The sequence below is a fragment of the Orbicella franksi genome, chromosome 10 (genome assembly GCF_964199315.1).
Source record: "Orbicella franksi chromosome 10, jaOrbFran1.1, whole genome shotgun sequence".
NCBI classification, from domain to species: Eukaryota; Metazoa; Cnidaria; class Anthozoa; order Scleractinia; family Merulinidae; genus Orbicella; species Orbicella franksi.
The window spans coordinates 26,482,096-26,495,911 of NC_138154.1; the positions used below are offsets into that span (position 1 = coordinate 26,482,096).

The 13,816-nt window shown below is 40.4% G+C and overlaps 1 protein-coding gene across 1 annotated transcript; it reads right to left on the bottom strand.

Annotated features, from left to right (window-relative positions):
- Nucleotides 1–2,619: 2,619 nt before the first annotated feature.
- LOC145501878 (contactin-associated protein 1-like) lies at nucleotides 2,620–13,292 on the bottom strand. Its single transcript, XM_081481264.1, has 3 exons — nucleotides 12,948–13,292; nucleotides 12,637–12,754; nucleotides 2,620–5,065 (listed from the first exon to the last, which is right to left on the bottom strand). Exons 1-3 carry the CDS (start codon nucleotides 13,290–13,292, stop codon nucleotides 4,443–4,445), a joined length of 1,086 nt encoding a protein of 361 aa, XP_081337390.1. The 3' UTR covers nucleotides 2,620–4,442.
- Between the last annotated feature and the right edge of the window lie 524 nt (nucleotides 13,293–13,816).

The window sequence follows — 13,816 nt, forward strand, 5'->3', positions numbered from 1 at the left end:
AGTGTTTGTTTAAAAGAATGTTATATTGTCCCGGCAGAGGGCACGAATTGTTATCGGCCTCGGCCGTTTTCGCTGTGTGCCAGGATTCCAGCGTCTTTCTAATGCGGCTGTTGCCTTTGTCAATTATCTCAGCATTGTCAAAGTCGATGGTATGATCAAAGGTCCAGGCATGTTTCGCTACATTGGAGCCTTTAGCACATTGTTTCGTATTTCTGATATGCTTTTCGCCTTGTACTAAACGATCTTTTTGTCTCCATTCGCTTGTTATATTCTAAAACTTTTAGGTCTATTTTATCATTTCAGTTTTGTCCGTCGAAGACAGCAGACTGGCTGTTGAAAGCTCACAACTTTAAACAATTTTACCAAAGAACGTTTTTTTATCTCTTTCTAACGCTAACCCTAACGCTATTAAGTTTTTTTTTCTTTTTTTTTTTTTTTTTTTTTTTATAAGAAAATTGTGTTTCCGAGGCTGAATATTCTTATTTTTGTGTAGCCTGCGTAATAGTCTTTTCCGTTTCCTCTTAACGGGAGAAAGCGAGAGCCAAGAGCAAGTCGTGCGAACGCATGGGGGGAGAGCAAAAGTTAGGAACGGGGGGAGGGGGTGGGGTGCCCCTCCCCCCTGCCACTAATTTTTTGTTACCTCTGTCCCCGTGCCCTCGCGCGACTCCCGCTTGCCTGAAAGGAAACGGAAAAGATTGCTACGCAGGCTAATTTCTGTGCCGATTTTAGGCTGAAATACTCTAGTCAATATTCTAAGATTGTAGCGTATGACGTATCTGTTTTCGAATGTATTTGTTGTCTGGATAGTGTTAAAGTAATTTTGGATCCAGTCTGCAGGCATTAAAACCTGATATGATGAACTGCGATGATCATTCTTCACTTTCATCTACAGCCGCAGTTCATATATATGAATTATTTCATATAAACTTCACATCATTTCACTCCTCACGGAAGATATGAACTCAATAAATTGACGGCGCTCCCAATGTGTGCTTCATAGCTCAGTTGGTAGAGCATCGCACCGGTATCGCGGAGGTCACGGGTTCGAATCCCGTTGAAGCCCTGATTTTTTCAGGCTTCTTCTTTCCAATTGCTTAAATTGGAAAATTTACTGCGATGATCATTCTTCACTTTCATCTACAACCGCAGTTCATATATATGAATTATTTCATATAAACTTCACAGCAATGTTATATATTGGCATCGAACATACGGCTGGTGCTGTTTTTATTGCTTTAAGGCTACAGGTTTGCCGTTTAGGGTTAGAGAAAGGAAGAATTTTGTTCGGTTTAGCATGTTAAAAAAAAAAAACAGTTTTAACTGTATTGTAGTTACAAATTTTCAACACACAAACTTATATGTATATTCTTTACAAAATCTCAGCCTCGGGTTTATTGTTAAAGTATTCTTAAAATTTCGCAAATTTCAGCCTCGACATTCTTATTTAGGCCAGCCTAAAAGCGTAGCTCCTGGGCCGGGTTGTTCAGAGCCCGATTAAGCTAACCCAGAAAAAGGAAGAATTTTGATTTGAGTTTTGTAACTTTGCGGTGAGGTTTTCTGTATATTGTTTAGCCTTTTGTTTTGAGTTTTAATAATCACCATATACACAAAACAAAGCAGCAAAAAACATTTGTATAGAACAAAAAGTTATAATTCAGTTAACTTTTAATCCTGGGTTAGCGTTAACCGGTTTCCGAACAATCCTGCTTTGTTTGCAACAAGTTAACCTGATATGAGCCCTCAATCCAATCGAAAATAATCACTTGGCCAGCGGTCAACTTCAAAAAACACGTAACCTAGATGTGCTGTAAACTTGAGCCCGCGATATGGTCACGTGATACTGATCAGTAGATAGCTTGTTTTGACAGCTCTCAATTGATCATAACATGGATGACCAATATTAAAGACGTACGTGGTAAACAAAGGCTGCATGTTTCTGTCAACCTATTATTTGGAGTATGGCCGCCATGTTACGCGACTCCGTCGCGGTGGCCGTCGCCGCCGTCATGCGTACGCGCCCACGAGCAATACCGCTAGCCATGATAACCATGAGAATATCAACTCATGGGTTCCTTTTCTTCCCTATATGAGTATGGGACTCCGCTTGGCGGCCCTTCGGGCCGCCGGAGCTCCGCTATAAAAGATATTCTCATAACAAAGAAAGAGTGTATCCAAATGCTCAGCGCCCATGCCAGTTTTCGTTTTATAACGCCCCACTGTTCTTCACTTGCAAACAGTTCGATGTATATATTGCAAGCTAGGAGTCTTTTTTCCATCAATACAGTTAATTGACAGTAACAATCGATGACGCCTGTACTTGTGTTTGGATATAGGCTGAAGTTACGTATCAACAAATGATATTCTTTATGTAAGCTCGTTACAGCCTGAAATGATTGGTCTCCCTACTACAACAACAGCACTAGCAATTTAATTTAGTTTTCTCCACAATGAGTGCATGGTCTTACCTAAGATACCTACAAAATCAGGTTTGCGAAATTCAAGTTACGGGTATAGTTTTTAGGTACTCGTAACGAGCTCGGTGTTTCAGAAGGTGTGTTCAGAAAGCTATTTTCTAGTCATGTCATCAAAATACGGTAGCCCGGTCGGGGATGCTCGTCGGAGCACCCCCGACCGGGGCAGGGGCTAAATTTAGATGAAACCCCTTAAGGAGACCAATCTGGGTGTGGTTAAAGCTTTCTTTGACCCCTAAAAGATTCCACTTAAAACGGTATAGGCTTGATTACCAGCCGCTGTTTAGGAAAGGAGCCAAGGCCAGCAGATAGCGAGAGACCAGTTGAAATCGATCAAGGAAAGAAAAAATGGCGTTTTTGATTATTATTTCTTCGAGTGCACCCTAAAATATACTTTGACAACTAAATATAGTGGCGTTTCTTCAAGACCTCCGTACAGAATCCTTGATACCCCACCATGAGAATTCCCGACCTTTTCATCTCTTCATATTGAAGGTCCCCCCGGACTGTATGTACGGTTACCACGGTGTAGTTCTTGGATCAAACTTAACACTTTGGTTTGCGTGCAGGTTTATCACTATGAAGAGGCTTGTACTTGTCTTTTATTGTAAAAGTGTTTCGCGCTTTTCGCTTTTTTTCTGATCGATAATGACGAGTTAGCTTTTGGCCCAATTTTTATCTCAGCTGCTAGTTGTTGCTTTACTGCAGGTCAGTTTTTTTAGGTAGGTTTTTAGAGCTACTGATGGTTGCAACAGGGATCCCAGTTAGATTCGACCATAGTTAATAGAGGGAGATGGTTATGAAGCTCGGCAAACATCAAAGGAGCTAACAAGGATGCCAAGATTTATATTTGAGGGCCAACGACCGTGCGCAATCTTTTGTTTTGCGTTCAAACACTATGCATGAGTTACGTAATCAAAACAATTCTATTGGTTAGTTCCTTGGTCAGTAGTAAACAAATATCGTGTTCTGTGCACGGTCAAGGCCAAAAAGAAAACTAAAACATCTTACAACAAAGAATTTTGTCGAGTCTCATAACCATTCCCCTCTATTAACTATGATTTGACTAATACTGAACAGCCGCACGGCAACATGGAATCTATTTGCTAAATAGTTGCACGCTTCACGCTTACCATTTCTTAACGAGCGAGAGCAGCTGGTGCGCGAGCGACGTTGGTGTCTTTTGAAGGAACGCGGCAAATAAACAAGACGAAATGTTGTGGCAGAGCGGCCATACTGAAAATGTGTTTTTGGAGAGCTATGAGGCAATTTAGAAAAAAAAAATTTAAAAAAACTACTCGCGTAGTTTAAATGTGTTACCAGACTGGCATTAGCTTTAATTTTTATCGCTTCCCTAATTAAGCGAGCGGCAATTCTTGAAAAGATGTCGCATTAACAGTGTACCATATACTGCTTTTACCTTGTGTCCCACTCAAGGTTAAAGAAGATCATACTCGCATTCTCATGTTAGGGTGTCTTTCATAAAGCGTGACAAAGTGTTTGCTGTGAAGATTGATGGTCCTCGTACTGTTAACGCAGTTGTTTCGTATTAATACCATATGAATAATCATGTCATTTATTTATTGAAGCCTTTCTCGGCGGCTTTAACTTTATTTTGTGTGTTTATCTTTGGGAATATATTTAATACTAGCAAGTCTCTGATGTGACCATTCTAGGTATTTTAAGCATTGATTCGTTTTTATTCGTCAAACCCTAGATAGCACCACGCGCAACAGATAGCTCAACATTTAGTAGCCATTTCTGTTGAAGATCACTTAGATAGGAGTCAAACTACTTTAGGACCCTTTGATCAATGCAATGGTTATGTATTGTAGCTTTCTTAATTCGTAACAGAATAATCTGTTAGCTATATGTTCTATGAAGTGATTTATCTAGAGCCGGAGTAACGTTTGGCTACGTTAAGGTCGTTATCATTAAAATGCTTGATACATTTACAGGTCAAGCATGTGTTTATTTGGTGGGTATTCCATAGCACCTCAGTTTTCCCAGGGTGTAATACCCTAGCTCGGTAGAAGGGGTTACATCTCCAAACCTCAGCTGCATGACGGGAAGGTGAGATTTGTTTGTCAACAAACCGCTGTCCTCGCGCCACACATTGTCATTCTCGTCACAGTTGCATCCATATCCAGAGTTTGCACAAGTGCCAGTTACCCCACATGCGCACTTGTATAAATGAATGGAGTTCGCTCCTCCCCAGTAAGTCATATTGTCCCCATCACGTGACACCCACCAGCCAAACATGTTACCGTTCAGCAGGAGCCTTGAGTGACGACATTTGTACTTGATAAACTGCTCACAGTGGGCAGATATGGCCGTTAGTTTTCCCAGCTGAAGGAGATTTGTTCCAGTGTAGTGAATGTCACGCTTGTAACAGCCTTTCGGCTCACATCCCTGCACCAGTGTTGTGTTTTCGCTGTCGTGACTGATGACCGTCACGCCAACGTTGTTCTTGTCAGTCATGTCACAGTCAACAGTGAAAGCTATCACGCCACCTTCTCCATCAGGATCGATCACGTATGATCCGTTTGGAGCGTTGGGATCGCGCAACTTAATCTCGCTACAGCTTTTATTTTCTGCAAAGAAATGTTGAAATGTCCAAGTTAGCTTTGGTGTTCACCGGCTGGCTCAGAAGTCCCGCTTACTGTGCCGACTCTGGGAAAATAATATTTTCCACCGTTTTGCGCCTTCTTGCAGTTCAGGTCTGAGGCCTTCCAAGGGGTTTGAGCGACAAGCGACATTGCGTCAAAATGTGGCGACAATTTGTTACCAAAGTACCGACAGCCGACGGAAGTTGACATGAAAGGGGCGACAATTTGCGAAAACGACAATCCATTTTTCATTTCGACAAAGCGACAACTGCACTTTTTTTCTTCGACAGCGACATGACTGTCATGACTTGACAAGGCCAGCGTGACTCTTTTGGAGCTCTATTGTTTGCGTTTATGGTAGATCAGTTGTACAAATATTAACAAAAACAAACCATCATTCAACACTCTTTACAAAGAGTTAAGAATTAAGAGTTGTATGTTAACTAGTCAGTCTCTTATTACATCCCGTAAAACAAAGAACTCAAAGACAAAGGAGCAAAGGTCGTCAACGTCATCCGTTGCGCTTGTTACGATCCCGAGTCACGCGCCAGAGATTGTCGTCATTATCGAGTTCGCCAGGTTTTTTTATTGACCTTTATTAGGGTATTCAGATTATTAACCGCGCGGCCATGGGCCGAGCGCGGTTCATGTTCTACCCTTGGTTTATTTTTTTTAACCGCGCGGCCATGGGCCGAGCGCGGTTCATAGTTCAGTGCGAGCAGACCCAAGCTTCCACTCGGCCAAATTTTGAGTCACGCAACCTGTGATGTTTACTCGCCAAAAGCTGTTGAAACAATAAATCTCATCTTTCGCGGGAATAAATTAAAAACCCAGCGCTCGTCAAAAATTATATTTTTTCACCAGAAATTTAGCTCGGAACATATACATATTTATATTTGTTTGAATCGTCGATGAAATGACCTTTTCCAGATATTTTTTCCTTCGGGGTCAACCGAAACCTCAGATTACAAAATCACGCCGAACCCACATGTTGCAAAAAAATCTCTTCAAAACCCTGACTTCGAAGCGATATAACACTTCAGCGTTAATAGCTACCACACATCGGCAGGCGGTAAATCTATTCGTTAACAATCCAACTTTATCGTGTTAAAATTTCAGCGAAATCGAACAAAACCAGAATTAATTAGAATTTTTTGGTGACCTCACTTCCCAGACTTGTCCTAACAAAGGAAGCAACGGTCGTCCATAGCAACCGAAAAACACGAACATAACAAAGCCGACGTTTCGGCCAAAAAACTCCACAATTATCGCCTGAGAGTTTAAACTTGAATGGGAACATCTTTTTCGAACCTTTTTCAACTGATTTAGACGAAAGACTGGCCTCGGCGGGCTACAAAAACGACAAAGAGAAAAAACAGAACAAGACAGCAGAACAAGCCGATAATATTTCATCGCGTGGCTTTCGACACGAAAACGAAAATACACCTTACTTCTGGATAAATTCAGCCTTAGAAGCCAGCAACCGGTCCCAAATTACTTTCTGTATCCTTACAAATGTCCTGATTTCCATCTCCGAAAGATTTTGCCCCAATTTTGAGCAAATAAACATTTCGCCGGCGGCGACCGCCATTACGGTGGCTTGCATACTAAATTAGCTAACTTAACAAAATTCTCCCGAGGGGGGGATACGACAAATTTGGTGAGAATCAAAAGTAACGCCAATTTTCTGTCACGTTTTCAATCTGTGGTCACTGGAGTGACCAAAATCGATACATCGGTCGGGATAGGGTTTTTTTATGACTTGTGTGACTACTTTGCTAGCCCTTTACTCGTGGAAAACACCAATTAAATTTAATCATGACTTTTAAGAAAGAAAGCTGTTGTTAACAGTGTTATTATCGTGTCGTTTATATCGTTCATGCCCATATATATCCCGAAGAAAGTTCTACAAAGATTAAGACCATTACGTCATCGGAGATTTGTCAATGGCTACCACTGATGGTGCAATATTACAATTTGTGTTGATCAAGTGATGTGATGTCTACAGTAAGAAAAGAATAATCAATAACTGCGTTGGAATGTGCACTGCGTTCCGACGGTAGTGCTAAGCAAACAGTTAAATTTTAAAAGCGCGGTTATAAGATCTAACAGATCTTCTTGTTTTTTTCGACTTCGGTGCGAGCAGACCCAAGCTTCCACGCGGCCAAATTTTGAGTCACGCAACCTGTGATGTTTACTCGCCAAAAGCTGTTGAAACAATAAATCTCATCTTTCGCGGGAATAAATTAAAAACCCAGCGCTCGTCAAAAATTATATTTTTTCACCAGAAATTTAGCTCGGAACATATACATATTTATATTTGTTTGAATCGTCGATGAAATGACCTTTTCCAGATATTTTTTCCTTCGGGGTCAACCGAAACCTCAGATTACAAAATCACGCCGAACCCACATGTTGCAAAAAAAAATCTCTTCAAAACCCTGACTTCGAAGCGATATAACACTTCAGCGTTAATAGCTACCACATATCGGCAGGCGGTAAATCTATTCCTTAACAATCCAGCTTTATCGTGTTAAAATTTCAGCGAAATCGAACAAAACCAGAATTAATTAGAATTTTTTGGTGACCTCACTTCCCAGACTTGTCCTAACAAAGGAAGCAACGGTCGTCCATAGCAACCGAAAAACACGAACATAACAAAGCCGACGTTTCGGCCAAAAAACTCCACAATTATCGCCTGAGAGTTTAAACTTGAATGGGAACATCTTTTTCGAACCTTTTTCAACTGATTTAGACGAAAGACTGGCCTCGGCGGGCTACAAAAACGACAAAGAGAAAAAACAGAACAAGACAGCAGAACAAGCCGATAATATTTCATCGCGTGGCTTTCGACACGAAAACGAAAATACACCTTACTTCTGGATAAATTCAGCCTTAGAAGCCAGCAACCGGTCCCAAATTACTTTCTGTATCCTTACAAATGTCCTGATTTCCATCTCCGAAAGATTTTGCCCCAATTTTGAGCAAATAAACATTTCGCCGGCGGCGACCGCCATTACGGTGGCTTGCATACTAAATTAGCTAACTTAACAAAATTCTCCCGAGGGGGGGGGATACGACAAATTTGGTGAGAATCAAAAGTAACGCCAATTTTCTGTCACGTTTTCAATCTGTGGTCACTGGAGTGACCAAAATCGATACATCGGTCGGGATAGGGTTTTTTTATGACTTGTGTGACTACTTTGCTAGCCCTTTACTCGTGGAAAACACCAATTAAATTTAATCATGACTTTTAAGAAAGAAAGCTGTTGTTAACAGTGTTATTATCGTGTCGTTTATATCGTTCATGCCCATACATACCCCGAAGAAAGTTCTAGATTAAGACCATTAAGTCATCGGAGATTTGTCAACGGCTACCACTGATGGTGCAATAATACAATTTGTGTTGATCAAGTGATGTGATGTCTACAGTAAGAAAAGAATCATCAATGACTGCTTTGGAATGTGCACTGCGTTCCGACGGTAGTGCTAAGCGAACAGTTAAATTTTAAAAGCGCGGTTATAAGATCTAACAGATCTTCTTGTTAATTAACCGCGCGGCCATGGGCCGAGCGCGATTCATGTTCTACCCTTGGTTTATTATTTTTTTTAATTTTTTTTTTGTCGGAGACCAGACGCAGATCTCCACTCGGCCAACTTTGAATTACGCAGTCTGTAATGTTTACTCGCCAAACCTTGTTTCTTCAGGGTCAGCAACAATCTCAGATTGCAAAATCACGCCGAACCTACACGTTGCAAAAAAAATCTCTTCAAAACCCTGACATCGAAGCGATATATCACTTTAGCGTTAATAGTTTCCACACATCGGCAGAAGGTAAATCTATTCCTTAACAATCCAGCTTTATCGTGCTAAAATTTCAGCGAAATCGAACAAAACCAGAATTAATTAGAATTTTTTGTGACCTCACTCCCCAGACTTGACCTAACTAAGGGAGCCACGGTCGCCCATAGCAACCGAAAAACACGAACATAACAAAGCCGACGTTTCGGCCAAAAAACTCCACAATTATCGCGTGAGAGCTTAAACTTGAATGGGAACATCTTTTTCAAACTTTTTTAAACTCATTTAGGCGAAAGAATGGCCTCGGCGGGCTACAAAAATGACTAAGAGAAAAAACAGAACAAGACAGCAGAACAAACCGATAATATTTCACCGCGTGGCTTTCGGCACGAAAACGAAAATACAGCTTACTTCTGGATAAATTCAGCCTTAGAAGCCACCAACTGGTCCCATATTACTTTTTGTATCCTTACAAATGTCCTGACTTCCATCTCCGAAAGATTTTGCCCCAATTTTGAGCAAATAAACATTTCGTCGACAGCGACCGCCATTACGGTTGCTTGCATACTAAATTAGCTAACTTGACAAAATTCTCCCGAGGGGGGAGGATGTGAGGAAAAGAGCTGAAAAATGGCCTGTAATTGGCTAATGATGAGATCTTCCCACTGTCCAAATTTGGTGAGAATTGAAAGTAACGCCAATTTTCTGTCACGTTTTCAATCTGTAGCCACTAGAGTGACTAAAGTCGATACATCGGTCGGGATAGTTTCATTATTAAATTACATGACTTGTGTGACTACTTTGCTAGCCCTTTACTCGTGGAAAACACCAATCAAATTTAATCATGTCTTTAAAGAAAGAAAGCTGTTGTTAATAGTATTATTATGGTGTGGTTCATATCGTTCATGCCCATACATATCCCGAAGAAAGTTCTAGATTAGGACCATTACGTCATCGGAGATTTGTCAACGGCTACCACGGATGGTGCAATAATACAGTTTGTGTTGATCAAGTGATGTGATGTCTACAGTAAGAAAAGAATCATCAATGACTGCTTTGAAATGTGCACTACGTTCCGACGGTAGTGCTAAGCAAACAGTTAAATTTTAAAAGCGCGGTTATAAGATCTAAAAGATCTTCTTGTTTTTTTTTTTGTCGGAGACCAGACGCAGATCTCCACTCGGCCAACTTTGAATTACGCAATCGGTAATGTTTACTCGCCAAACCTTGTTTCTTCAGGGTCAACAGAAATCTCAGATTACAAAATCACGCCGAACCTACACGTTGCAAAAAAATCTCTTCAAAACCCTGACATCGAAGCGATATATCACTTTAGTGTTAATAGCTACCTCATATCGGCAGTATTAAAATCTATTCGTTAACAATCCAGCTTCATCATATTAAAATTTCAACGAAATGGAACAAAACCAGAACTTAATATTATTAGATTTTTTTTGTAACCTAGCTTCATTGCGTGAGTCGACAAAGGAAGCGACGGTCGCCCATAGCCACCGAAACACATTAACATAACCAGTGAACCTACGTTTCGGTCAAAAAAATCCAGGATTATTGCCTGAAAGCTGAAAATTCAAGAGGAACATCTTTTTCGAACTTTTCTCAAGTTATTCAGACGAAAAAATGACCTCGGCGGACTCCAAAAGAGAACGAAACAAAAAACAGAACGAGACAGTGAGAAGAGCCGATAATTTATTCACCGCGTGGCCTTCGTTACGTTCACGTTAAAAAAACCTTACTTCTGGATAATTTCAGCCTTACAAGTCAGCAACTGGTCCCAAATTACTTTCTGTATCCTTACAAATGTCCTGACTTCCATCTCCGAAAGATTTGGCCGCAATTTTTTAGCAAATAAACATTTCGCTGACAGCAATCACCATTACGGTGGCTTGCAACTAATTCGCTAACTTTACAAAACCCTCCCGAGGGGGGGATATGACGAAAAGAGCTGAAAAATGATGACCGGAAATAGAGTAATTTTCTCAGCTTCCAGTGTGCCAAATTTGCTGGAAATAGGTTCAAAACCGATATTTTTTTTTTCGTTTTTTTTTCTTCGGGTCACTCATGCTACCAAAACAGTTAACTTTTAAAAGCGCGGTTTGTAAGATCTTAAAGATCTTCTTGTTTTAGGTGATCTAGGGTCGGGTGAGAGTCGGCCAATTGTTTGCCAAGGGTAAACATAAGAAAGACAAGAAAAAGACCAACAAGAAGAGTAGAAAGAAGGAAAGGGTGGAAAAGAGTTACGGAAAGAAAGACACGAAAGGTGAGTTAGCGCTTTTCATAGCTAATCGGTTTTCACGGTCTCAAATATTTAGCTTTGTTGACCATTGTTTGGCAGTCCTTTTTTATAATATGGATGATTGTATCGGATAGATAAAGCATTAAGTCATTAAGTTTATATGGCGATCAGCGAACATGAGCGAGCTAGAAACTTGCACTGCACTCTGTGTACACGGGGACAGATGACATTGATTTTGGAGCGTCTTTTTGCTTCTCGATATTCTCTATTTATTTCTTAGCACACTGATCTCTCAGCCTTAACTTGGTGCAGTGTTTGGCAGTTTATTTTTCCAATCATAGACCATTATACTATTGACGATTCATCATAAAATTATGAAGCATCTACGGCGAACAGCGAGTTCGGATCAGTTCGCAGCCTGCAGTCTGTGTGAGTGTACACCGACTGTGCGCTGGAGATAAAGTTTATTTTTTTGCCTTTTGACGAATACGTTTACACAGAATGCTATATTAATGATTAACATTGCTGCATGTCATTGATAATAAATTATGGAGACAAAATTGAAATACTTGCAAACACCTGACCTTATCTAGCACTGGGGCGCATGCGTGTGTTTTATTTTATAATCATCCCGCTTAAAATATATTTATTCATAAATGTGTCGGTCGCGGGGTACAGTTGAAGTCGTCATAGCATTTAGCCTCAAGCCCCATTAACATAGATGTAGACATCTGGAATATTGAACTTTTGTTGATGGTTATTATCGAAAATAGAGTTTTACAAAAATGTTAAACATTTTATTTAAAATTGGAGGTTATAGCGCCGAAATAACCCTGCATCGTCACACGTATACTCGTCAAAATTAGTGCGTTAAGATTACGAGCGGCCTTATTTTAGAGAAACGTCAGAGACAAATTTTTGTAGCGACAACGACATATGAATTTGTACAGAAAAACGACAGCGACAATTTCCTCCGCTGGCTAGGCGACAGAGGCACACAGAAGGATGCGACAAGGCGACAAGACTACCCCCCTTGGAAGGCCTCAGGTCTAGGAAACCTTCTTTCATCGGATCCTTACCCCAACGTCTTCGTGTGCCCTTCTACTTTCCTAAGTTCCCTCTCTTTTAAAACTTCTCTCTAACAAGCGCCATTTTAACCTGTTATAAGGTTATGAAAGGGAAAACAGATAGTTTAAGGTTGCTCCATCCGTTTGAGCTGTAACCCAAAAGATTTCCACCCCCCCCCCCCCCACCGCCACCGAAATGTTCTTTTCTAATGGAAGGCTTTTTAAGCTTTCATGCTTTTTTATCTTAAAATCACCCCCCCCCCCTCCCCCACCACCACCCATCCCCCATCCAACACACACTCACCCAAGAACGGTCTTGAAACTGCAAGTAGCCTTCCTAAGGCTTTATAGATTCAGTCTTTTACCGTTGTTATATGTATGAAAACTAATAATAATAATAATAATAATAATAATAAAATTTGTTAACTTATACCTCTACGTTCACAGTTTGTTCCCGAGAATCCCAGCTTACAGTGACAGCGATACGAATTCAACTCATATTCAGGAACACAGTCAGCACCGTTCTTGCAAGGATCGCCTTCACATGACGACTGAAAATATTAAACAAAGAGAACATTAGTCATAATATACAACTTTTAAAGACCTGTATTGATAAGAAAGCAGACGTATTGTAGGCCTGATTCAAAAATGGTACCCATGAGTTGTTATGACGGAAGGTAACATTAGCGTAAAACGTTTTAGTCTAACTGAAGAGAGTGGAAAATAAATACGTTTGTCACTTACCCATGGACTGTAATGATGGAAGGTAGCATTAGAGTGAAACTTTTTAGTTACTCTGTACTTGTCAGTGGCCAACAACTCACACAGCCAAAGACCTTTCGAGTCAGGATATGCCGCCATGTTGAAAGAATAACACTTTGGTTCAGCAACACAAAGGAAAGTGCAGTCAAACTGATCTTCCACCATGGACGATGTTATTTTCTCTGCCCATAGGTAATGGAAAGGATCACGCTTAAAATCGCCAACGGAAAAGTCGTCTGCCGGATTTCGATAAAGAGCACTATTTTCCATAGTGTACATCATCATTAACTGGGAGGACAGAAACAACAGTAATGGCAAGAGTATCATGGTGCGGGGCTGCTGACAACAATGTGTCTTTTGAAAAGTGGGACAGCTCTTCTTTAAAATGTATATGAATATGGCAGCTGCGATGGATAAATGAATGAATAAATAATTGATCGCACGGTCTGTTTTGAGGGCTGGTTGAGTGCCGGGCTTATTTTCCTTAGTAACGCTAATGCATTTTTTCCGATTCATACGATGTAAATTCCTGAGAATTATGTAAGATGTTGAAGAGAACACCTTTTTTATTAAGGGTATTATTGCATCCTAAGCAGCTTACATACCTAACCTTTAAACGGACGCATTATTGACAAAGGGCCGGAAATGAGAAATTAACGAAGTCGATAACAAAAACAAGATAAATATAGCTTGTTATTGCGTCAGGTGTTTTGGACACATTTCCATTTTTTCTTGTCCGTGTAAATTGTGAATCTTTCTCTTCTTCTGTTTTTTTTTTTTTTTCTTTTTTCTTTTTTCTTTTTTCTTATGTTGTTTATAAGAACTTCAAGGCTAAAATTTGCAAAATTTGA